Source organism: Leptonotus elevatus, chromosome 15 (assembly GCF_054856555.1).
Source record: "Leptonotus elevatus isolate MCC_2025b chromosome 15, RoL_Lele_1.0, whole genome shotgun sequence".
Taxonomy (NCBI): domain Eukaryota; kingdom Metazoa; phylum Chordata; class Actinopteri; order Syngnathiformes; family Syngnathidae; genus Leptonotus; species Leptonotus elevatus.
Window position 1 is genome coordinate 4,911,868 of NC_141253.1, and position 22,980 is coordinate 4,934,847.

General features: G+C 40.5%; 1 protein-coding gene across 2 annotated transcripts; it reads right to left on the bottom strand.

Moving 5' to 3' along the window:
• Positions 1-4,093: 4,093 nt before the first annotated feature.
• tbx5a (T-box transcription factor 5a) lies at positions 4,094-19,796 on the bottom strand. Of its 2 annotated transcripts, none has more exons than XM_086097715.1 (8): positions 19,650-19,796; positions 19,123-19,217; positions 18,678-18,797; positions 17,976-18,123; positions 9,527-9,679; positions 7,917-8,008; positions 5,824-6,056; positions 4,094-5,256 (listed from the first exon to the last, which is right to left on the bottom strand). In XM_086097715.1, the coding sequence occupies exons 1-8, from the start codon at positions 19,794-19,796 to the stop codon at positions 4,661-4,663; spliced, it is 1,584 nt and encodes a 527-aa protein (XP_085953841.1). In that variant the 3' UTR covers positions 4,094-4,660. The 2 variants fall into 2 exon arrangements, with proteins under 2 accessions (XP_085953841.1, XP_085953840.1); XM_086097714.1 differs by having other exon boundaries at positions 4,094-5,259.
• Between the last annotated feature and the right edge of the window lie 3,184 nt (positions 19,797-22,980).

Sequence of the window (22,980 nt, forward strand, 5' to 3'; positions counted from 1 at the left end):
TCAGCAACCTACTCCTGTCAAAAGAGCCATTTTTAGGCCAAAGAAATGGCTGTGAAGCCGCAAAACATTTGAAGATTGTGATGAAGGAAACAATGCGTACACATTCATTTTCTTCTACCTTTTTCGTTTTGGGGGAATTTTCTGGCTTTTTGGGGGCAATTATGTGTCTATATTTTGTAGTAATTTTCCGATTTCTTCTTTAGTTTTTGGACACTTTCTGATTACTTTTGGAACTGTTTGACATTTTTTGGCAATTTTATGGACATTTTGGGGCATTTTTCTTTTTTTCCTCTCTTTTTGGACATTTTTAGGTAATTAAAACAAATTCTGTTGGTCTCTCTTTTTCTGACAATTTACAAATTTGGACTGACATTGTTCTGAATATTTAAATAATTTATTTTTTATCTAAATCATTAATTCATTTAAAAATAGTTTCTCTAAAAATATGAATAAATATGTTTACAAATATTAAATTCTACTAATTTTTTTTGGAGATCCAAAGCAGAGGGGCGAAAGAATGCCACAGTTTAACAATGGAAGCAGATGTTTTGGATGAGATGGATTTGATTCTTTGAAAAAAAAAAAAAAAAGAAGCTCTTTGTGCTGGGAGCTCATCCATCTGCGGTGATCCGTGTTTCAGTACATCTTAATAACGTAATCCCCCTCCCTCGTTTTTCTAGTCCAAGGAATGCTCTTGTTCTTGCACTCTTCTACTTTGTCATACGACGGCACCCGCTCTTTGATTTGTTTAGCTTCTCTCATTGGAGGCCGACTGAGGCCATGACTCATCATTTCTCTGAAATGATTGAATTCAATTTTTTTTTTGTTCTAAACGTCTCGAGTCTGGCTTACCAAAACGAACGAAGGAGTCTTTCGTCCAAGGTTTCAACATATTTTGAGTACCCCGAGCACATTTCATCATGTTCATTTAGTGGTTTATTTTTTCAATTCCTATCTTATTCCTTTCACGCCAGGTAAAGATAGACGCTCATTATCCAAATAAACCGGCAGTGTACCTGGACCGGAGTTTCATCCATCTTCCAGGCCTCTCATTTGTTATCCAACCATTTGTTTCTTTTTGACGTATCAGCAGACTTTCAAGCGCTGACCGTGATAACTGAAGTCGTGGCCAAAGGTTCCAGCTCCTCCCTTTGAAAAGCTGACCCGTTCTTTAAATGTTTAAAGAGCTTATTGCGTCATCGGCCCTCGCCCACACATGCATGTTTGGGTGAATCGAGGGTGGAGTTGGGGCGGGGGGTGGGGTGGGGTGGGGGGGTGGTAGTTGCAATACATCATGTGTTTAAGCATTGGAGGGGAGGCGGAGGTTGTTCAGGGTTAATGACCGGCTCTCTCTGTGGGCCGTGCCGGCGGCTCTCGGAGAGGATAAGACTGGCGGTGTCGGGGCATCTGGAGCGCCGGGGTCACATCGCTCACTTCAAAGGAGCGCCGGGAGTCTGGGTCAGTGTGTTTGGGCCGTTGGGGTGCAGGAGAGACTGGAGGGGCGCTCGGAGGGATTGAGAACAGGATCATGAGGAGTAAAAGAGATGAAGAGGCCGAGCGATGGCTGGAGACAGTGGAAGACAAATCGGAGCGAGGCGGAGAGACGCTGCAAGGGGTCACGGGATGGGGGAAGGGGAGATGGATGGCGAATTTTCCAGTCTAATTTAAGAACTGCGTTGCATTCAGGGCTAACAGTAAACTTCCCAGCTGTTAACCAATATATCGTATCGCTTATAGACCTTTTCACCGCGATGTCACGTACTTCCGGCACTGCAAAGATGGGCACTTCCGTCTCTCGTCCCTTTGCCCACGGGAAGAGACGAGAGACGGTGCTACCCTCCTATGCTAATTAGCAACCCTTAAAACAAAACGTCTTCTTCTCTACTGTCGTAGTCGGAATGTGTGAAATATCAGTCGAAAGGTAACATGAGGAACGCCGAACCATGATTGAAGGATAGAGCGCGGGAATTGACACTGAGATTTGGCTAATTAATGGATTTTTACAGTGATAGCATGCTCCGGTGTTGACGTTAGCTAGCAGGCTAGCTGTTATGTTTTGCTAACAAACATTTTATACATACTTTACCTGTGAGAAAATGTCTACCTGATGGAAGTTTGGTTCTCAGTCTCCCTTTAGAAGTGGCTGCTCTACCTCTTGGCAGTCTTGAGATTGGCACGGTAACAAAACAAACACCCCGCAGTAGAGGGACTGGGAGAATAAATAGGTAAATATAAATAAATAAATAAATAAAAAAAGGTGAAAAGAGTGCTGTCGTTATCGATCCTTGGGATATTTTGATCAAAGCATGTGACGGACATTTTACCTGAAAGAACAGACAAAAGCAAGCAAAGATTTAGTATTTTTAAATTTATTGCAAGTTTTCTGTTATGTACATGTATATTTACAAAGATATCCTAATGTGTACTTAGATACATACTGACCTCTGTATAGTAATCTCCAGTTTTCTATAGGAGTATGATTAGAAAATCATATACAAAATCAATAAAAAAAAAAATATTGTTTTAATCGGGTATAAAAAAAAACGTAACCTCCTATCTTTACGACATGCACGGACAGGTATAATGATTTACATGGGTGACAAATAAATACTATTGACAAATAACATTCTATCAACTACAGGCATGAAAAATAACCTTTCGTCCACATGTGAGGATGTGTGGCAACACTCACTTTTGCCTCTTTTTTTTTTTTTTCACATATCAAGTACGTGTCATAAAACTACATTCCCTGTGGTGTCCCGCTGCTACGTTACGAGTCAGTTTTAATTCTATTGTTAAAAGAAGTGCCAGTGTCAGAATGCAAGCTTTGACTGGATTTAACATAAAACGCCAACGTTTTTATGGAGTTCTTTTTTTTCTGAAACTGCATGCGAAAACCAGTGATTGTCTCAACATAGCAACACAATTATCAAGATTGAGCAACCGTAAATAAAGATAACAGCATATTTCATGTCACCAAAAGGGAAAAGTAACATTTGAAATTCCATGTCAATATAAAGATTTGGGTGAACGCTTTTGTACAATTAGTACAAAAAATACAATTAAATACTGGAAAAATACAGCATTTTTAACTTTAGCTTAATGATGTGAACCCTAATTGCTTAAATACCCTGTAAAGTAAATTGAGAATTGTATTCCTAAATACAGCGTACATGTTTGAAGATAGCTACTAAAAATACGTGCAAAGACCGAGAACCATGTCGTACTGAATTGTGGAGATACAGCGCTAAACTGTTTGTCACCATTTTTTTTCGTTTTTATGATTTTTTTTGGGCGTGGCTTAAGTGATGCACTTTGGTGTCTGGCTTGAGTCCCCCATCCGCCACTCTATACAAGATTTTGAGCCCCTTCGGGAATTTGTCTCATTGGTCATTAGACTCATTTCTACCACGACAGCGTGCTTTTATATAGCTACAGCTAGCTATGCCTACATTCCGAAATGGCATCTTTCCTGGATACCGCACTCTGCCAAACAGCTCATTGTTGTTATTTGAATTCCGAGGGGAGGAAGTGAAGCCCGCCGCTCATCTGCTGGCCCAGTGAAACCTGGAAGCTTGTTAGCTTGTGAGCTAGCTTGTGAGCTAGCTGGTAGCCAGCGCCTCTCGTCGCGGCGTAGAAAGCCCAAAGGCAACCCAGTAAGCTATATTCCAGCCACTGGAGACTTTAAGTGGCTTTTTTTTTCATTTCGAAGCTTAATTTTATACAGGTGGTGATTTATTTATTTTTTTAATCAATGAAATTTGGCAGGGTTGTTAACGACACTCTTCTCTGTGGTGTGTCAAATTTACATTTATTTTTACTCTACAGGGTGTTTAAGAGAAAACATTTCTCTAAAACAAGCTTTCACATTTATTGTTTTCATTTCAATGTTGCAATTCTATGGAATGAATATTTAATCATTTTCACGTTTGATAATACTGTAAACATGGCTGTTTAGTCGGCTGGAGAACCGAACATTTGGATTGAAATGTGGTTCCTATCTAGATTTGACGACAAATAAGAGTGATACAGTAAAGTATTTGATGACATTTTGACAGCGGGAGTTGTCATGAGTTCGCCACTCTTCTCGCACAGTCCAAGAATGACTGAATGTTGGTGCGAATTGTTTTTCTACCTGCCTTGTAATTGACTACAAAACAGTCCATGGAGACCCTCGGCCAATACCAGCTCCGATAGACTCCAGCTTCCTCGTGACGATTGAAAATGTACGATTGCAAGAGGTAAACAAATGATGGCCCGAAACCCAATCCAAACATTTGAGAGCCACAACAAAGTCCGCCGTATTCTTCTGAAACTCGTTGGTGGCTACAGTAACTTGTGAACCAGGGCTCATGCTACACCAGCAGGGGAAAGTCCGTGACACAAAAACGGGACATTATTCCAAACAGCCTTTTGTACACCGCACCTGTCCGCCGGGCACCAATCTCGCGAGTCTTTTTTCTCTCTCTCTCTCGAGTCGAGTCTTTTTGTTGGTGTGCAGTCTTTGTGCGCGTTCAAGTGCCACACATCCCTTGTTCATGCTGCTTATAAGTGCCGAGGACGCAACTGCGATTCTGCTCCTCGGTGTCTCTCAATGCACATCCTATAAAAATATAAATGTATCTAAAGATTTTGCCGTCGGTAACCCTGAAAAGCTCCCCTAGCTGTTGTCGTTCCACTCTGGCATGATGCTAACGCTATGAACCGCGTGATACTGGTGAGGCGATAGCGTGCGCGGTATGCCGTGCGTGTAGAGGTACTCGCTGCCCTGCAGGCCGGCGGTCGGCGACTGGATCCCGGTGCCGGGGCTGCACTGGCGACCGAGAGTCTGGTGCGTCACCGAGCTCTGGTACATGGCGGCGTGGTGACCGTCAGCTAACTGGGGCGAGGAATGGCTCCCCACTCCACCGATTCTTGACACCAAAGAACCGGACGTGAAGTGGGCCGAGAAGTGCTGGTAGGGCAGTCGCTCCATGGGCTGCATGGTGGCCACCGAGCAGCTCCCGTAAGGGGACACGCCGGTCCAGGTGTTGCAGCTGATGTCCTCCAGGCTGGGAACAGGCTCGGCACCCTGCGAGGCGCCGGCGTACATGCAGGCCTGGCGCTGGCTGGACTCGCTGCGGTAGGGCCCGGCGGCCAGGCCAAGGCTCTGCGCGTAGCCCACCGGCCTGTAGTAATGGTCGTCCTCGCTGGACGAGCTCTCCAAGTAGGCTTTTTTGTAGCTGTGCTCGCCCGAGTGGCAGTCGTCCTCCGCCGCTGCTGCTGCTACTGCTGGAATTACAAAAAAAAAGACAAAAAGTTACGACCGAGAGACGTGGGCGATAGAACTCGACATAAACGGGAATCATAAGATATTCGCTACTAGCAAAGATAGCATCCATCTCGTGAGGGTACTGGGCAGAGTTGGGCACGTCAATGAATTTTGAACGTCCGTCATTCAGCGGTTGTCAACAGTCGGGACACCCTTCCGTTATCGTCAGTCCGTCAATATTTCAAGCCGAACCGTCAATCCGTCATTCTTCCATTGCCCAGCAAAATGAGCGTCCATCAATGTTTCCGTCATTCGAAGTGGGCATCCGTCAATGTTCAACAAAATGGGACGTCCGTCATTGACGGATTGCCGAATTTGTTGACGGATTGACGATTACATTGACGGACGAAAACCTCCTTCTGTCAATGCTTATTTCGTCAAGTTTTCCAAGTTTCCCGTCAATCATCAACAAAACGGGCGTCCGTCATTGACGTGTTGACGGAACTCGTCGATATTGACGGAATGCCCACCTCTGCTATTAGCTACATACACTTCAGTTGTCGTTGACCTACCTTTCCTCTTGATGCAGTGGTACTCCTGGCCGTGCTCGTGGGGGAGAGGATAGGAGCCCGATTGGGGCAGCAGGTCTTGCGAGGTACTCGTCACCCCGTTCTCGCACTGGGAGTACTGGGAGCTAAGGGCGCTTGGGGTTGCCAGGCCTTGGACTTCCCCACTGAACGGACTTTGGCTGGAGCTCACTCGTTGGCGCACCGTGCTGCGAGGGACCACCGGGTAATCCTTGGTGCTACGCATACACGCAAAAAGTAAAAAACATGTAGGACGTGGCTAGGGTACCGTGAAATATATTTCGATATGTATAGAAATCTACAATTATGGCAAAATACAAAATGTACAGGGGAAAAGTGTTTTCAGTAATACACATTGTATGCTACATGGTGAATGTGAGTATCATCTCGTCCACCGGCTGCCCGACATTCCGATTCAGTCCAAATGCTCAGCGTCCATCAGTGGAGACTGACGGGTGTCGTTTGGAACATGACCAACCTTGGCGTTGTAACGTGGCAAACATTTTCGTCTGTCGAGTAGCATTAGCAATTAGCTTGTTTGATTTAAATTTGTACATTGCAGCGGTGCCTCCACTTTATGAGTGCTTCAAAATACGAACCATCAAAAAATTTGAAGTACAGTAAACAACTCTTCAAGATCTTTATTGCCACTCCCAGAAGTCTGCTAGCTTAATGCTAACACACAATGTAAAACGCCATAAGGAGGCTATTGCAACTAGCGTCAACGCCACGGCATGCACAGTATAACCGTTCAAACAAAAGCGATATGAGTGCAAATTCATACAGCAAATCCTATTACTGCATTTGACTCATCTTAGAAGCAACTGTTTTTTAAATCGTGTATGTATTTTTAGAGGCACGATACTGCCCCCTGGTGGCAAAGGCGCGCACACCAGGAGGAGCAGCACAATGTCAATGGGCATTGAACCGTTTTATTCTTTAGGCTAGGTTATTGTATGGTTTTATCAAGTATTATACTACTTTTTTTTTATGAAGCACATTTTCATTTTTTTTTTAGAAACACATAAATGATGTTTCCATGCATTTCAGTGCTACTTGAAAAGGTATTGAAATTCATCCTCTGAAGTCACGCCATCCTTTTCTTTGACTTTGAATGTAGAACTTTTATTCTTGTGGCTTCCAATAATTGTTATGGGAAGGACAGCGAGCCAAAGTTGTATTTTATGTGCCCCCCCCCCACCCCACACTCACACCCCCGCCCCCCCAAAGTTTCAAAACCAGATTTTGTCCTTTGAAAAAGTGTTTTGCACTCTCTCCATCCCTCATGTGGGCCGAGTAATACGTACAGTATGTGTATGCTGACGTATGTTCTAAAAAGGAAATTATATGGACCGCGTGTGTGCGTGCGCGCGCGCGGACGGAAGACATCGCCGTAGTTCAGGCTCGCGACACGAACGTCATGGCAGCTTAACACTCGCAACGGGCTCATGTAGGATGTCGGCCATCATTACTCTGTAATTGCTTTGATTTGACGACGCTTCCCATGCAAGGAATCCACATCATTGGGCCACACAAAATGAGGTACACCCAAACTATCAAAAATCGCCTCTTGGGATTTTTGTGTGTGTTTTTGTGGTTGACTTAATGAACTTAGTTGACTATTAATAATAGTAATGTTACTTTAAAAAAAAATAGTACAGGTCAAAGGTCGGCATTGTAGCGCATGACAAACGTATTCGTGGATAAATGATTTACCCCCAAATCATTTTATCTTTTTTTTTTTTTTTTTACTTTAGAAATGCATATCAAACTGTTATCTCTTTACATTAATCAATACTTAAGAAGTGTCTCCTCGCTTTCAAAAAGATTGATGACCTATTCGCAAATTAGCCGCAAAACGATGCTGATCATTAGCAATTGAATGGCATTTTGCATTGTTTGTTAGCATCAAGCTAAATGGACTAGCTATGAACTCAAATGTCGTCAATTTTGACCTGTCTGTTTTTAGATAGAGTGAGTTTCTCTTTCTATCTCTCTCTCTCTCTCTCTCTCTCTCTCTCGGAAGGTGCAAATGTGCTTCATATTGTGTCTTTTGTACAAAACTAAAGCCCTCGTACCTTTGCATTCTGGACATCCGGTGCAGTTCCATGTCATCACTTCCACGAAAGCCTTTAGCAAACGGGTTGTTCTCAATCTTAAGTTGCGTTATCTGAAGAAAATAAGCAAACAACTCAGTACAACACCACAAATTCTGCTTACCGGTACTCTAAATCCCTTTTGGAATTTAGAGTAACTGATTGCTCAATAAATATCATATCATATATGATCAAATCAAACTGGAATAATTTCCAAAATTGAGGCATAGTTGCTTTGAGAGTTCTAAAGTCAGGCATGACATTTTCCCATTTGCTTTCACTTTTCCTGACCAAAGTGGAAGTTTCTCTCTCTCTCTCTCTCTCTCTCTCTCTCTCTCTCTCTCTCTCTCTCTCTCTCATCTCTCTCTCTCTCTCTCTCTCTCTCTCTCTCTCTCTCTCTCTCTCTCTCTCTCTCTCTCTCTCTCTCTCTCTCTCTCTCTCTCTCTCCATTAGCAGGTGAAGCTGACACATGGCGGCCTGTAGCACATTGCAATTACTATTAGTGGTATGGCAGATGTTGGCCTGTTAGATTATTAGACAGTTGTGCTCAAGAGCCTGCATTTCAGAATGCGTGCCTTTTTTTGGGTGGCTGGAAAGCTCAAATAATTAGCCCTGGGGGTAACGATGTGAGCCCCCACCAAGAACATGTTGGGAAATAATGAACGCTTTCTACAGAACTGCAGCTTCCTGTTCCCAGAAGTAAGAAGGCTGCTGATTGGCTGCAGAGACATTACCAGCCACAAATCTGCTCTGCTCTGCTGTACGCCCCCCCCCCCCCCCACTCTCGCCCCCAAGTCTCCCCCCAAACTAAATACATCGACGCCCACGTGTTTAAACGATCTTAAACAGACGCTGTTTACACACATTTCGTCTTTCTTGCTCGTATTTGGGCAAGGCAAACAAATAAACTGCGCGCAGAGCAACATGAAATCAACCAACAGCACGCGAGAGTCCATTTAAAATGTTTGCTCATTTACCCGAAGGAGCAACGACTATTCATTCAAATACTTAAAATAAACATATAAAGTTACAATTATTAGCCGTGTTCTTCTGCGACACGCATTTTATTACAACTCAAGAATTTCAGCATTTCAAAACGAACAAAATACAAAATGTTTATTTTTATCTTAAAAAATATATAAATAAAATACTTAGTGTTATTAATAAGCGAAGGTTGGGGGAAAAGTAGCCTGTATTTATTTGTTTGTTTGTTACTGTAATATCAATAACGTTTATTGTTTGTTTTGTTGCCTGATTTTTATTAACCTTGTTGTCCAGTTGTACCAATTAGTCTCTTGACTGGCTTCTCATTTAGCTCCATTTATCGCGGGCTATAATGAAACAAATAAAATAACTCTTGTAAATTATTATTATGATTATTATCTCTTAAATGACGGATCTTTTCTCATTTCTGTCGTTATAGAAGAAAAAAGGAAACTCATCGAACAAACAACTCTAATTTTCATCATGATTAATTAAACCGACCCCCCCAAAAAAAGCGCCGTTTGTCTTCCCCGCGCAATAAAGTCCGCACAAATTCAGCGAACTTGGAAAAAATAACAAATAAATAGCGACAAGCGCGCAAATGGGACCTTGTGGTTCTGGTAGGACGTGACGGCGATGAAGGCCGTCTCGGGGAAGACGTGCGTGCAGAAGGCCGTGTTCTTGGAGCCGAAGCCGTTGTTCTCGTCCGCCTTGACGATGTGGATCCTGGGCTGGTACTTGTGCATCGAGTTCAGGATGATCTGGGAAAAACCAAAACCAACAGAGCGACAAGATATGCTTGGTTGTTTTTAACGAGGGAAATCCTGATAAGATATGGGACAAAGTTTTGCAAAACATTTTCATCTTGCGTTAGTCGGATCGCTATCGTCACATATAATATTTAGGTGATTCCACTACTACATAATATAGTAGCCTAATGTAGGCCTATGAAAAAAAAAAAAAAGCAGAGCAGAGATCCATCCAATGTGGATCAGTACCACAAGTTGTGAGTTGAGTCAGCGGGTCAAAGATAAACTATACACATGCAGATTATTATTATTTTTTTTAAGATTTTTGATGAAGTGCTGAATTCAAACTGAAATCCACAACCAATTCAGACTCTAAATTACTATCACAATTTAGTTTAAAATGCAATAGAGAAAGGCTCTGGATTCGGATTATAGATGTTTAATACAGACAATTGAAACCAAAATTTATCCAAATTTAATCACAACTTTTTTTGGAACTATAATCACAATATTTGGATGCACATTAATAATCCTCATAAATGCATATTTTTACATATACTAAAGCTGAAGACCAAAGTAAAGTCAAATTTGGGGGAAAAAAGTTAAACGATAATACAAAAAAAAAGAATCTGATCCAGATGACATATTCCAAATCATTAGATTTTTTATTTAGATTTAGATTTTTGAACAGTTGCAACAGTTTTCTCATTTTAGAAAAATGATTTGGCTCCAGATTCAAAACCGTGACCAAATAATTGATTATTTCTCCTCATGTTTTTGAGGAAAAATCTAGTGTGGAGGGAAATCACCTATTTTTAATGTTGAATGTTTTTCATCACTTGACATCAAATGTAATCAAAAGCTGTTGTTGCAGGGGCGGTCCTAGCATGAATGGTGCCCTCTGCAAACCCCCCTCACTTAACCTAAAATAAGACAAAGATTAAAACAACTATTTTTTTAATAGACATTTTGCCCATTTTTCTCTCTGTTGTGAAGTTAAACAAATACTAAATGACAAAGTATTGTATTGTAAAACGGTCAAATGTCCTGCCTTAGAGACCAAAACAATATATATTTTTTTAATTAATCGCTCAATTTATCAGTTATCGAAATATGAAATGAGCATCAGCCTCAAGAAGTCCTTATTGGTCGGGCCTTAGTTTTAAAGTCACAAGTTCTGAATCTGTGAATCTTGAGATGGAAAAGGAATTGAATCCGAATCTGTTCTCAATTTTTTTGGTGATCTGTCCGTGTTAGAAAATGGATAGGCATGAACCAACGTTTCCAGTATTACAATTATCACAAAATAAAAGTGGTTTTAATATCTAATGTATTTATATTGAATCTTGAGATCAAAACCGAATTGAATCCAAATCTCTTTTTAACGTTTTGCAATCTGCCCATGGTAGAAAATGGATATGAATGAGCAAAAGTTTATCGTATTGCGTCACAAAACAAGTGGTTTTGATATCTCGTGCGTTCACACTGAATCTTGACATAGAAACCGAATTGAATCCAAGTCTGTTCTAAATATTTTGCAATCCGTCCGTGTTGGAAAATGGATGTATGAAAACAATCCATTTCAGTTTTGTGAAAGAACATTGCATGCGTTTACACTGAACCTTCAGATGAAAACCGAATTGAGTCGGATTCTTTTCTCAATTTTCGGTGACCATCTGTGATATGAAGAGGCAAACGTTTCCTGTTTTGTGAGCATCTCACAATTAAGCCTTTTTAATGCTTAATGTGCTCATACCAATGCTTTCAGATGCACACCAGATTGAATCCAGATTCGCCGTTTACTTGCGCTCATGCTCGTGATTTGCTCCGCCTCAATATTTTTGAACTCATTTGAACCTTCCTGATCTGTCTCCTTTCTGCCAAACCCGCTCTAAAACTTTCCTTATGTAACTCCAAAGTGATTCCCGCAAGCATGTCGCTTCTCTCTCTCGCAAGCGAACGTGCTAAGTGACGACTAGCAGAGGGCCTGCGTGCGTGCGTGCGTGCGTGCGTGCGTGCGCTTCGGCCTCCAATCAGCTTGAACTTGAACTTCCATCTGTGGCTTCACGAGTTAAAATGTGACACATCAAGTCTGCATGCTGTTTGAATTTGCTATTAGCCTAATGTCAAGATTCAAATATAACGACGAGCTCCCCCGCCCCCATTCTTCACTTTTTCCCTCCCTCCCCCTCCCACCTTTGGTATTCCGGGCTATCTGTTATCTGGAGGGTTGTTTTTGTACCTGCCTTTCACTGCCACACTGACCTCCGGCATGCCCCCACAAGGTTCTCTTTGGGGGGCGAGTGAAGCGCCCAGGCCATAGAAGGATACAATAGCGCTCCATTATTAGTTTCCAGTTGAACTTGATCGCATTTCATGCTGCAGTAGCTTTTGGCAAAGGCCTGAAAGCGTACTGGACATTTTTTTGCATCCGCTCTCCTGCATGCTGCCTACAGGAGAGCGATGAGTGACCCCTGGCCACTAAACAGCAGTCGGGATTTCAGTCGGGGGCGCACACTGCAAGTCTTGAAAAGACGCTATTTGTTCCAAAAAACCAAAACAATCACTGGCCAAATAGCTCAGTCAGATATACACTCATCTTCCGTCGAGACGCACCGGGTTCGAGTCCCACTTTTGGATTTTTGCGCTATTTAACATGGCCGCTAGAGGAGCTAAACTAAAACCCGTACCACTTGGTCGTAATTTGGCACCTTTTCAAAACGACCTATGCGGTCGTATTTATGAGAGGACTGTCTCGAAAATGACATCACAGTTGCTCAGGGCTCAAATGTTTTTTTGTATAAGTCGCAATATACTGCCAAAAAGCGTTGTTGTTTGGGGTTAACCCTCCGCCCCCCAAAAATATATATGTATGTCACATTATATATTTTTTAAATCCATAAATAGGTGAACCATCATTATGTAAGCGTCCACTGTATTGATGCAAAATTTAATTTAGAATTTTTTATTAAATGCATTACCCCATTAAATTTCCAACCATATAGTTTGTAAACAAAAGTGAAAATAAATCAAATAAAACACAGAATTAATTTTACAAAAAATAATAAATTAAAAAAAGGCTTGCACTATATATATATATATATTTATTTATTTATATGTATACATAATGATTATATTGAATGAATCAAGCCCATGAAAAAATTGGAAATTTTGCTGTCCAATGGAAAAAAAAAACATGTATGAATCTCCACCTACTGCAAGATAATCAAGAAAAAAAAATCCCAAAATCTGGACATGCGCTCTTTTTACTGTACAGTAACAATTCAAAAATATAGACTACAGCACCCTTCTAGTATGCCAAAGATGTTGTATTAGTGTGTAGAAACCGTACAGTACTAGTATAGTTGTAGTAGAGTCTAGTCAAAAAACTATTATTATTGTCTTCACTCTTCGTTAGTTTCAAATGTACGCGTATTATAAAGTGCGTGTGTGTTATACTGCCCCTGGTGGCCAAGGGGCACACATCAGAAGGAACATGCCAATGTCCACCATCCCACTAACGAGAAGCTAAAAACGCCGCCCCTTAAATGCACATTTCACCCCGGGAAATAACAAGGCCCGCTAGCTGCGGCTGGCTTCCCACTGTCCAGCCCGCATGGATCTGGAGGTAGGGGTGTTTCCACCGGACCACCCAGTGGGGCTCCAACCCGAGCCAGCCCAAGCCACTCCTAACCCTGCCCCCTCCTCTTCCCTGCCTCGCCATGATAATAGTTAATGATAGCCAGGGATCACTTTTGGCCCTTCTCGCTTTCAAGTCCCGACCACATCAGACAATTCTCTCCCTCCCAGTCGGCCCCGGGATTAGAAAGGTTTGGCAGGGATTGCGCTTTGTGCACTGCCACTCAAAATGCAAACACAGTCAAAGGCCGACAAATTCTATACGGCGTCTCTAACGTGGTCCAAAAATGGGGAAGACGAGGGCGGAAGACAACTTCACAGATTCACAACTGTTTGAAAAGAGGAATGCAAATATGCATGTAGAGCAGGTATTAAAAGTCTACACACCCCTGCTTTTTTGTGATGAATGGCTGAACTTAAATGTTCAAAACTCCCGTTTAACATGGGTTAGAATGTGATTGGCTCTTAGGAGGGCGTGCACACTTGTGCAACCACGTGATCTCAGTTTATTTTTTAAGAAATCACATGTACAGCGCCTACCAAAAAAAATCGACACACAATGTGATGTAAAACAATGAGACCAAAGTAATTGATTTCAAGTCTTGGATTGAAAAGCCTACCAGAACATCTCAACTCTATTCAAGGTTAATCAGAGGCACTTTAAATAGTGGCCGCTGTGTGATGACTTAATTTGACTTAATATTTTAATGTGATTGGTTATTTTAGTTATACAAGGGTGTGCATACTTATGCAACAACATTACCTCAGGGTTGTTGTTGTTTTTCTACCTTCCGTCTCTGAAAGATATCCTTTTTTTTCCCCAATCGAGTGCTTGAGGTTCAAGGTGACATTAACGGGTGCTAAATTTGGACATGATAGTTTTTTAGCCGCATTTACATGTCGAACTTCGAGACTGAAATTATTCCAAATGAAGATCTGTCAATTGTTTACATGTGATGCGATCTATTCCCATCTGGTGTAAGGTTTTTGCCGTACTAGAAATAAGTGTAATTGCGCATCCACTACAGTAGATGGCAGTGGCGTGCTCATTTATTTATTTTTCCGGCAAATTGATGCACTTCCAAAAAAAAAGCAGTTTTTTTGATCTTGTCGATCAATATTATTATTTTTATTTAATGTTAATGAGGATACAATGTTAAGCAAAACAAAAGATGCTATTGATAGTCGCAACTGAGAGTTGGGTGGCGTAAAGGTTTTCTTGTTCTTGCCTAACAGAAAATAATAAATGTTAAAAAATGTATTTTATAATAATCGATTCTATAAAAATGTAGTAATATCTCATAGAACTAGTCTCTTTTATATCACAGCATCCTGGCATTTGAAAAGGGGTGTGTAGACTTTTTTTTATGAACTTTTTTTTTTTTTTTTTTAATGACCACTATAAATGTATGGTGATTATGTTTATCATTTCATTGGAGACACGTTTTTTAAAAAAAAAAATCTACTTTTCTGAAAGTAGTTTTTTTATCAGCTTGACTATAGAAATTGTGAAATATTGTGTATTTGGATAAAAATTGTGATAACTGATGAACATACACATATTTATTTATTTATTTACGGAAAGGTGAGTCATGGGGGAGGGAATGACATTAATAATTCATAAAAGTTTCTATATGTTCGTATGAATACTCTGCATGCCCAAACATATCACTTGTTCCCCGTGGCTTTGCACCCAACCGATCCAATCTTTCTCCTTGCACTTCAGCACTTGTGCGACTCATTGTTTTAAGACTTTAAGCTCCACTGTTTCCTCCAGGCTTTCCAAATAATCCCCAATTGAGCTCCTGCCCACGGTGCCGCTCGCCCGTTTGCAATTCTCACCTGTGGCTCATCCTAATTGGGACCCGGCATCTCCACTGTGCTCCCAACTTATTCCATCCAGCTGCACCAACACAAGCATATTTCTGGCAGGCCACCGTGCAGTGTCATTTATGAATCCCGGGGGTGGGGGGGGGGGGGGGGGCACCAAAAAGACGACAGGCCTGCTCGCATGCATGCATACACTGCAACTAATCAAGAGGAAAAAAACAAAACTGCTCTCCCAACCAAAAATTTACTACACGTTCACATTCCATCCCAGCTCCGGTTTCATTGGGCCAGCTGGGCCCTCCTGGCCTTAACTAGGTGTGACTTGGATGTGTGGCAGCTCACTTGTGTAAGGAATGTCTATTATAGTGCTGCACTTTTTTTTTTAGTAACCCCCCCCCCCCCCCCCCCCCTCAAAAAAATATGCCGCCATACTAAAATACAGTAGTACACACTAAAAACAGTTGGGTCAAAAATAACCCAACAATGGGTCAAAAATTGACCGATTCTCTACTTGGGTCAATTTGACCCAACTTTCTGGGTTGTTTTAGACCAAAAAAATTGACCCAAGTAAAGGATTTGACCAATATTTATGAGTTGTTGTACACTAAAAGACTCATTTATTGACTCAATGTTGGGTCAATTTGACCTATAAAGTGGATCGGTCCATTTTAAATCCATAATTGGGTTATTTTTGACCCAACTGTTTTCAGAGTGTACAGTAGGCCCAAGTGTTACTCAAAAACAAGGCAGAGGTTTTATTTGTAAAAAGTATATTAATGGCCCAAATGTAAATTATGATCGGCAGATTTCTGTTAGCCACTGTAACATTATGCAGCTTTTAAACAATAACACTATGTACTACGCATATGACAAAAAATATATATTCAAATAAATGTTGAAAAACTTCAATCTAATATATTTGACTGTGTTGCATATTTGAAATATTGTAAATTTTATTTTTACTTCATTCATTGGCTGTTTAATGTCTTGACGTTTCCCCCAATTTGTCAGTATTTGTCTCAAAAATATAAAATAAACACGTCATGAAAAAGTGATTCAATTATTTGTATTACACTTAAGGTAAATTAAAAAAAAAAGTATTTCAAATTTTAAAACTGTATGGAAAAATGTCATACTGTATTTAATAAGTAAATAATAATAATAATAATAATTATGAGGCCTATACGTGAAAATATCAATTCAATTCAATTTTGCATGCAACTCGTGGTAGCAGCTTCTCCCTCGCGATGCCTTTGAAAGTCTTTGCAACAAAATCTGCACAAGATAATTGCACTTTTAAGTTTTCGACCCATCCTCAAAATCAAATCAGCAGCACGAGTTGTTGCTTGGCTAAATAGAAAGCACGCAACTTTAAAGCTCCCTCGTTACTTTAATGACTGTGAGCTAATAGTTTGTAGAAAACATCAAGGTTGGATGGAAAACTGCAGCCAACAAGTTTCTTATTAACATGGAGACACATTGATGGAGTGTGTGTGTGTTGCAGATGTTTAGGGGCGGGTTAGTTAGTGTGAAATAATGAGTTTTTTTAGGAAATGGCTAACAGGCCCACTTTAGTAAAAAAAGAAAAAAAGAAAAAGAAAAGTTTCCTCTTTGTAATGCACGCACGTGGAATGCCATTAAGGGCCAACATTTGGTGCACGAGAGTTTCCTCAATTAGTTTAACATGAAACGTGTGTACAGTGATACAGAAATGACGTCACCTTTTATGTTGAGAATGTGAGTCAGGGCACAAGAAGTTCTGTTTAAAAAGTTCATTCAGCATGACTAGTCAGTGTGCACATTTGTTCACACTACTGTAAAAAAATAAAATAATAATCTAAATTTCAAGGCAACAGATTAATTTCCGATTCAATTTGAAGTTGTGTAATTTAACAATTTTTTTTGGGAAGTTTTACTCTTGTGAAAATTGGCTCTGATGCATTTAACAACAAATAAATGAGAGTTGACGGAATTGTATTGTCCACCTCGTCATAAAGTGTGTGTGTGTGTGTGGGGGGGGGGGGTCTGCAAATTGTTTTTGAAGCAACTTCCTAACTTACAATGTTGCCATAAATGTAAAACGAAATAATTTATACAATTGTTGCAACTCGAAATACAGTGTGTGTGTTTGTGTGTGTGTGGTTGTTTTTTGTTTTCTTGTGTGCTTTTATAGTTTTTTCCAAGTAAGCAATAGAAAGTCAAATCAATTCTGCATAACATTTTATATATATATTTCAAATTAAAGCCTAATGGGGGGGGGGATTTTTTTTTTGTGAGAAAGGAAAATATTACAGGTGTAAGGACAGCAAGTCCATGAAATGAGTTAAATATTTAATATCATTAAGAACATGGACAACATTTACGATGGGAAAACAGCCAAGAACAAACATAAATAAATAAATAATTGATGTATTAAAATATTTAAAAATATATATATAGCTACTAAATGCATGGATCTTTACATGTGCAATATTTTATATCAACTATAGCATCGTATCGCCATGCCCCCCCCCCCCAAAAAAAACTTTTTAATTTAGCATTGCATTAATCGCATTGCTTTGGTAACGGAAAGTTTTTTAGTTCGATTTTTAAATTCGCACCATAAGACCATTTTTATTCTCTTACTTTATACACAATTACGTTTCTTCTGAGAACCAATCGGGCCAATTGTGGGAACCTGTGCTACTCAACTTCACGCCATCACGTGCAAACGTGCGTGCAAAACCCGTTCCTCAATCTGGAATATCATAAACTCCCATTTTTATAAAACAAAAGAACTTCATCAGCATTTCTAAAGTTTCTTTGGAGAGATTTAGAAGACAGGCCTATAGGCACCTACGTGTCCGAACGGGTCCAAGTGGTTGTTGGTCAACTTGAGCTTCTGGAACGAGACCAGCTGCCGCATCCAGTGGGCCCCCGTGGCCGGAGAGTCCGGATGCACGTATAACCTCCCGGGCATGGCCGGCTCGGCCTTCCCGGTCACAGACCTGTTGCGCGGACCATACATCGAGTTACAAATTTTTTTTATATATATATATATATATATATATATGTATATTTAGAGGCTTTAATAACAGAAATAAATGTTGTTTTTAGCGTGCGCAATTATGTGTGACGCAAGAGCAAAACAGGCAAGTGACGTCATATTTTGCAAAGAAATAAAACAATAACTCTTTTAGTGTGGCAACACGATTGCTAATAATAATTATAATAATAATAATAATAGAAACAATTATAATTTTGATCGTGTTTTAGCCACATTATTGACATGCGGTCGTTTTTTTTTTTAACTTAACACGACGGAAGTTTAGCAAGTCAAACCAACCAATAAATTCTAAACAAAATACACGGTTAAAAAAATATTATCATTATTATTATTTTTTAATATAAACGGAATAACAAATAATTGTCTGTGTGACCCCCCCCCCCCCCAAACTTTTAATTGTATATATTTCCTGTTAAATGACACTATAACATAGCATTTGCACTTCTTTTTTTTAACATAAAACAAAAACAACAACAACAAAAAAACTGCACTAACCATTTATTATCAGCAAACTTGTATCGATGATCATCTGCGGGCACGACATCCATCAGTAGGATATATTTAGTTTTGGGGTTCAGGCCGGTAACTTTCACTTTAAAGCTGGGGAACATTCGCCTGCGTGAAAGGGGCAGGAAAAAAATAATCCGTTTCAATATAGCTTCCTAAAGATTTGAGTGTGTGGGGGGGAATTGTCATCATCATCATCATCATCATCATCATCATCATCATCATCATCCACATTCTGCAAGTTGCTTTTAAAGTTTTACAATAGTGACACAAATACAACACAAGCGTAAAGACGACGTATTATTATTATTATTATCGTTATCGTGGCGGTATATAGTTACACACTTTTGTTGCACTCTCTGGTGTGAGGCCGCAACCGCAGGAACGACACACCGTATCGCGCCAATGACAACAATCGATAAAACGGCCTCACCTGCCCGCTTTGGTGATGATCATCTCGGTGCCCACCTCGTGGAACTTCACCCACAGCTCCCGCTCGTGCAGGTACACTTTTATACCCTCCATACCCTGCAAAAAAAAAGAAGACAGGAAGTAGGCCGATATAAGTTTTGTTTGTTTGTTTTTGTTTTTTGCTGTTCATTTTTTTAGACTGCTTTAAGCGGAATAGCCTATTTGTGTGTTGTTGTTTTTTTCAATATAGTGCTAGAAAAAAAAATGAGGAAACCACTTAAATGATCAGATTCTCTAATTGTATGTATTTATTATTATTTTTGTAATATTTTTTTTATTGCATGGTTATGATCAAATTGCCCTTTAATTCTACTAACTGATAATGTAACTCCAACATTCGAAAGCCATTTGCTGTTTTTATTTACCGAAAATACGTACTTTTTTTTTTTTGGAGCCATCTTCATTTTTTTCTTTCCCAGATCTGAACCCCCCCATTTTGAATCAGTTTTACAAAGCAACAATGCCATATACTGCCCTACACCTCCTGACCTGCTGGATGTAGGTGGTTTGCGAGGACGGCGACTTGCCGGACGTCCCGTTGGGCTTCTCGGCTTTGGTCTCGCTCGGAACCTCCTTGGAATCGGAACCAGTACCGGGAGAGGCTTGCAGGCCGAAAGTCTCTTCTGGGTCGGCCATGACTGGTTCTCAGGGCTGCAAGAACCCCCCCCCCCCAAACACACACATAAAAAAAAAAAAAAAAGACGACATCAAATCAGGAGCACGCTTAATGTGTTTACTTTTGTTTGAAAAGTCGTTTTTGAAGTATAGCACATAACGGTCCACACGTGACAACTGCCACGGGACCCCGCATTGGACATTCCCCCTCTTTTAGCTCCACATATATGATCTGTTTTTTTTTTTGTTGTTTACTTTTTGGAAGAGATTTGTACAGCAATATTCAAAATGAGCATCTGCGGGATTATTTCCACGGAACACAAAGATGACGCTCTAAAACGGATCTAGTTGATCTTACCCCAACCAAAAGGACAAGAGGGGTGGGGGGGGGGGGGACACACGACGAAGGTTCAGAAACTCGTCTTCTCTTCCTCCAGAAAGAAAAACAAAAAGTTCAAATAATCCAGCCGAGGCTCGGTATCTCCATGTATTCTTTTTTGTTCGCGAAGATAATACGGAGCTTCGGGCGGACAGCGACTCCCGGCGTCGATCGCTTCGCGGCTTCGCGGCTCAGCGGCTCAGCGTCGGCTACGAGGGGCGACCCGCTGGTGGCGGAAGTGCTGGCGCTGCATTTTAGGGCTGGCGGGGTTCGAGTGAGCCGCGGCGGCCGCTTGCGTCGAGCATTGGCTGCGTTGGGCTTCGGTCCCCTTGGGTGCAGGTCGGCCACCTCCTTCTTTTCTATTCCCTCTCTCTAGACCTCCCCGACCTCTCTCTCTCTCCCTCTCGCTCTCTCTCTCTCTCTCTGTCTCTCTCTCTCTCTCTCTCTCTCTCTCGCTCTCGCTCTCTCTCCACCTATGAGCATCAATGGGCGAGCGTGCGAAGCGGAAGTTGCATCCATGGATGGGGAGGGTTTAAAAAGGGGGAGGGGGGGGGGGGGGGTCTGGCTAGGTTATGAGGGCGACAGGGGATCGATAGATAGATAGATAAAATCAATAAGTCGACTCTTTTAAAATGTAAGTATAAATAAACACATTTTGTAGAAAATAAATGCCCCACCACAAATGACAAAGTAGGCTCATATAAAATACACCTATATGCCATAATAAACACCTTACGTTTCGGATAGATAGGCAAGATACAAGTATTTTTCTCAAATAGTGGCCTCTGTTAAAATTAATTACTATCCCCCCTCATTCAAAATGTACATGCATAACGAACAATGGATTGATCACAGGCAGACATTTCCCTCAATTACTGAACCCGCAGTGCGGCAATTCATCGTCACCACCTCAAATAGATTCAAAATGTATTTGCGCCCAAATAAAAACCTCACCACAATAAACATGGGATGATGGCTATGATAAGCTTACTTGTAGTGGCTTCTGGCCTCCACACAAAAACAAAAAAAAAACAACAACAAAATTGTCAGTGCGCCAAATAATCGTCCTGACAATTAATGCAGCTGCCTAAAATAGACTATAATCTCATTTAAGATGTATTTGTACAAATGCCTCACCCCTGCACACTTCAACAAGGAAACCAAAGTACAGTCCAATGACAATTGCGTATACTGTATTTGCATCCTGCCTGTGTTTGTATTTAAATTTTATTTTCATGTGTTATGACTGCAGTGACGCCCCCCCCCCCCCCTTCCTTTCAAATATAACATTATTTTGAACGCTTGGCCGTCACTGCACACCGTTTGGCGCCATATTGGATTGAAAAAAAAAATCTTTAATTTTTTTGTACATGGTGGCTTAACTTTTAATGTGGCCTATATTTGTAATTATTTTACCCTCCAAGGAAACAAACTTATTTATAATATGCTTAATGTAATCTGGTTAAACGGCACTAAATTTCAATTCTGGTCGCCTTTTAATTCTGGAAAACCGCATCAGCGTGCAGTTGAAGGGCTCATGCGTGCGTGTGTGTGTGTGCGTGCGTGTGTGTGTGTCTTGCTTCCACATTAAACAAAATAGTGACATCACGTTTTTTTTAACAACCTTATTCTGAAAAAAAAGAACACCCAAATGACTAAAATTTTAAAGCCATACATTTAGTTTCAATACACACGAAAATATAGTTATTTAAAGTAATATAATTTGTAACACTTTATTTTGCAGGTTGCTGTGCTTTGATGCACACTTTTCACTTATGTACAAATTATTTTACGCGGTTGTTTTGCTATTTCAATGAGTTGCTTTTCAAGTTTTTGTAGCAAAAAGGATTTTTGATGAAACCTAAAAAAAAAGGATACATTTCATATGCTGCAATTCAGATTTGTTCCGATTTGTTCTCAACAGGTCATTTAGTGCGCGGTCAACATCATTAAGTTAAATGTGTGAGACATTTGAATGCTTGCAAATTGTACATTTTCTTATTTCCTGTATGGGTTTGGCATATCCAAACGTGAACTTTTAGCAACAACCGACAAACAACAGACCCGTTATATTAAAGCCTGTTGCTGCAACAGTTAATGGTTGACTTTTTTTTTTTAAAGGTGCAAAATAAATAAATACAAATAATGATACTATAGGCCTATTTTTTTTTTAAGTCACAATAAACTGCAGCGAACACATATGTCAATGTCAATGCAGTCATTCTATAAACACATCGACTTAAGAGCGCACATTAATACCTTATAATCATAATAATGCTAATCGTTTGTTTTAGATAGACTTAAAAAAAAAAAAAATCTCACATCTTTACTACAAATGAAATCCTTAGGATATTCCGATTTTGCGCTAAAATAATAGTGAAATTATTCGTCACGTGACACGTGACCGTGCATCTTTAATTAAGTCCACACGCTCACACTTATTTCTCATCTTTTAAAAAAAAATAATAATAATCTTGGCGCCATCGACCGAACGCGTTTACCATCGTTATCTTGCATAAAAATGCATTTGATATCAATTCCCATTTTTGTTATGCACACTTTGAAGTTCAAAATTAGCGTCCGAGCCCAAATTGACAAATTCAACGCACCCCACGAGAAATTCGCCAACAGGTGCTGCACGCTGATTTGCAACTGCAACACTGTGCCAGTAAATGTGCTAGAAACGTGTCTTTGTTTGCTGCTTTTTTCCTCTTTAAATACAACGCGCGCGCGCGCAGTGGGCCTCCATGCGCGTGCTTGTGTGCTTACCTCCTAAGCATGCGCTCTGACGTGCGTCTGCGGGCAGCTCCGCTCCAAAACTGAAGG

Coding starts and splice junctions, on each gene's coding strand:
- tbx5a (XM_086097714.1), bottom strand. CDS start 19,796: ATGGCCGACCCAGAAGAGACTTTCGGCCTGCAAGCCTCTCCCGGTACT. Junction 19,218..19,649: donor AAACCACCTACATCCAGCAG/GTCAGGAGGTGT, acceptor TTTTTTTTGCAG/GGTATGGAGGGTATAAAAGT. Junction 9,680..17,975: donor ACTTGGACCCGTTCGGACAC/GTAGGTGCCTAT, acceptor GGTTTTTCCCAG/ATCATCCTGAACTCGATGCA.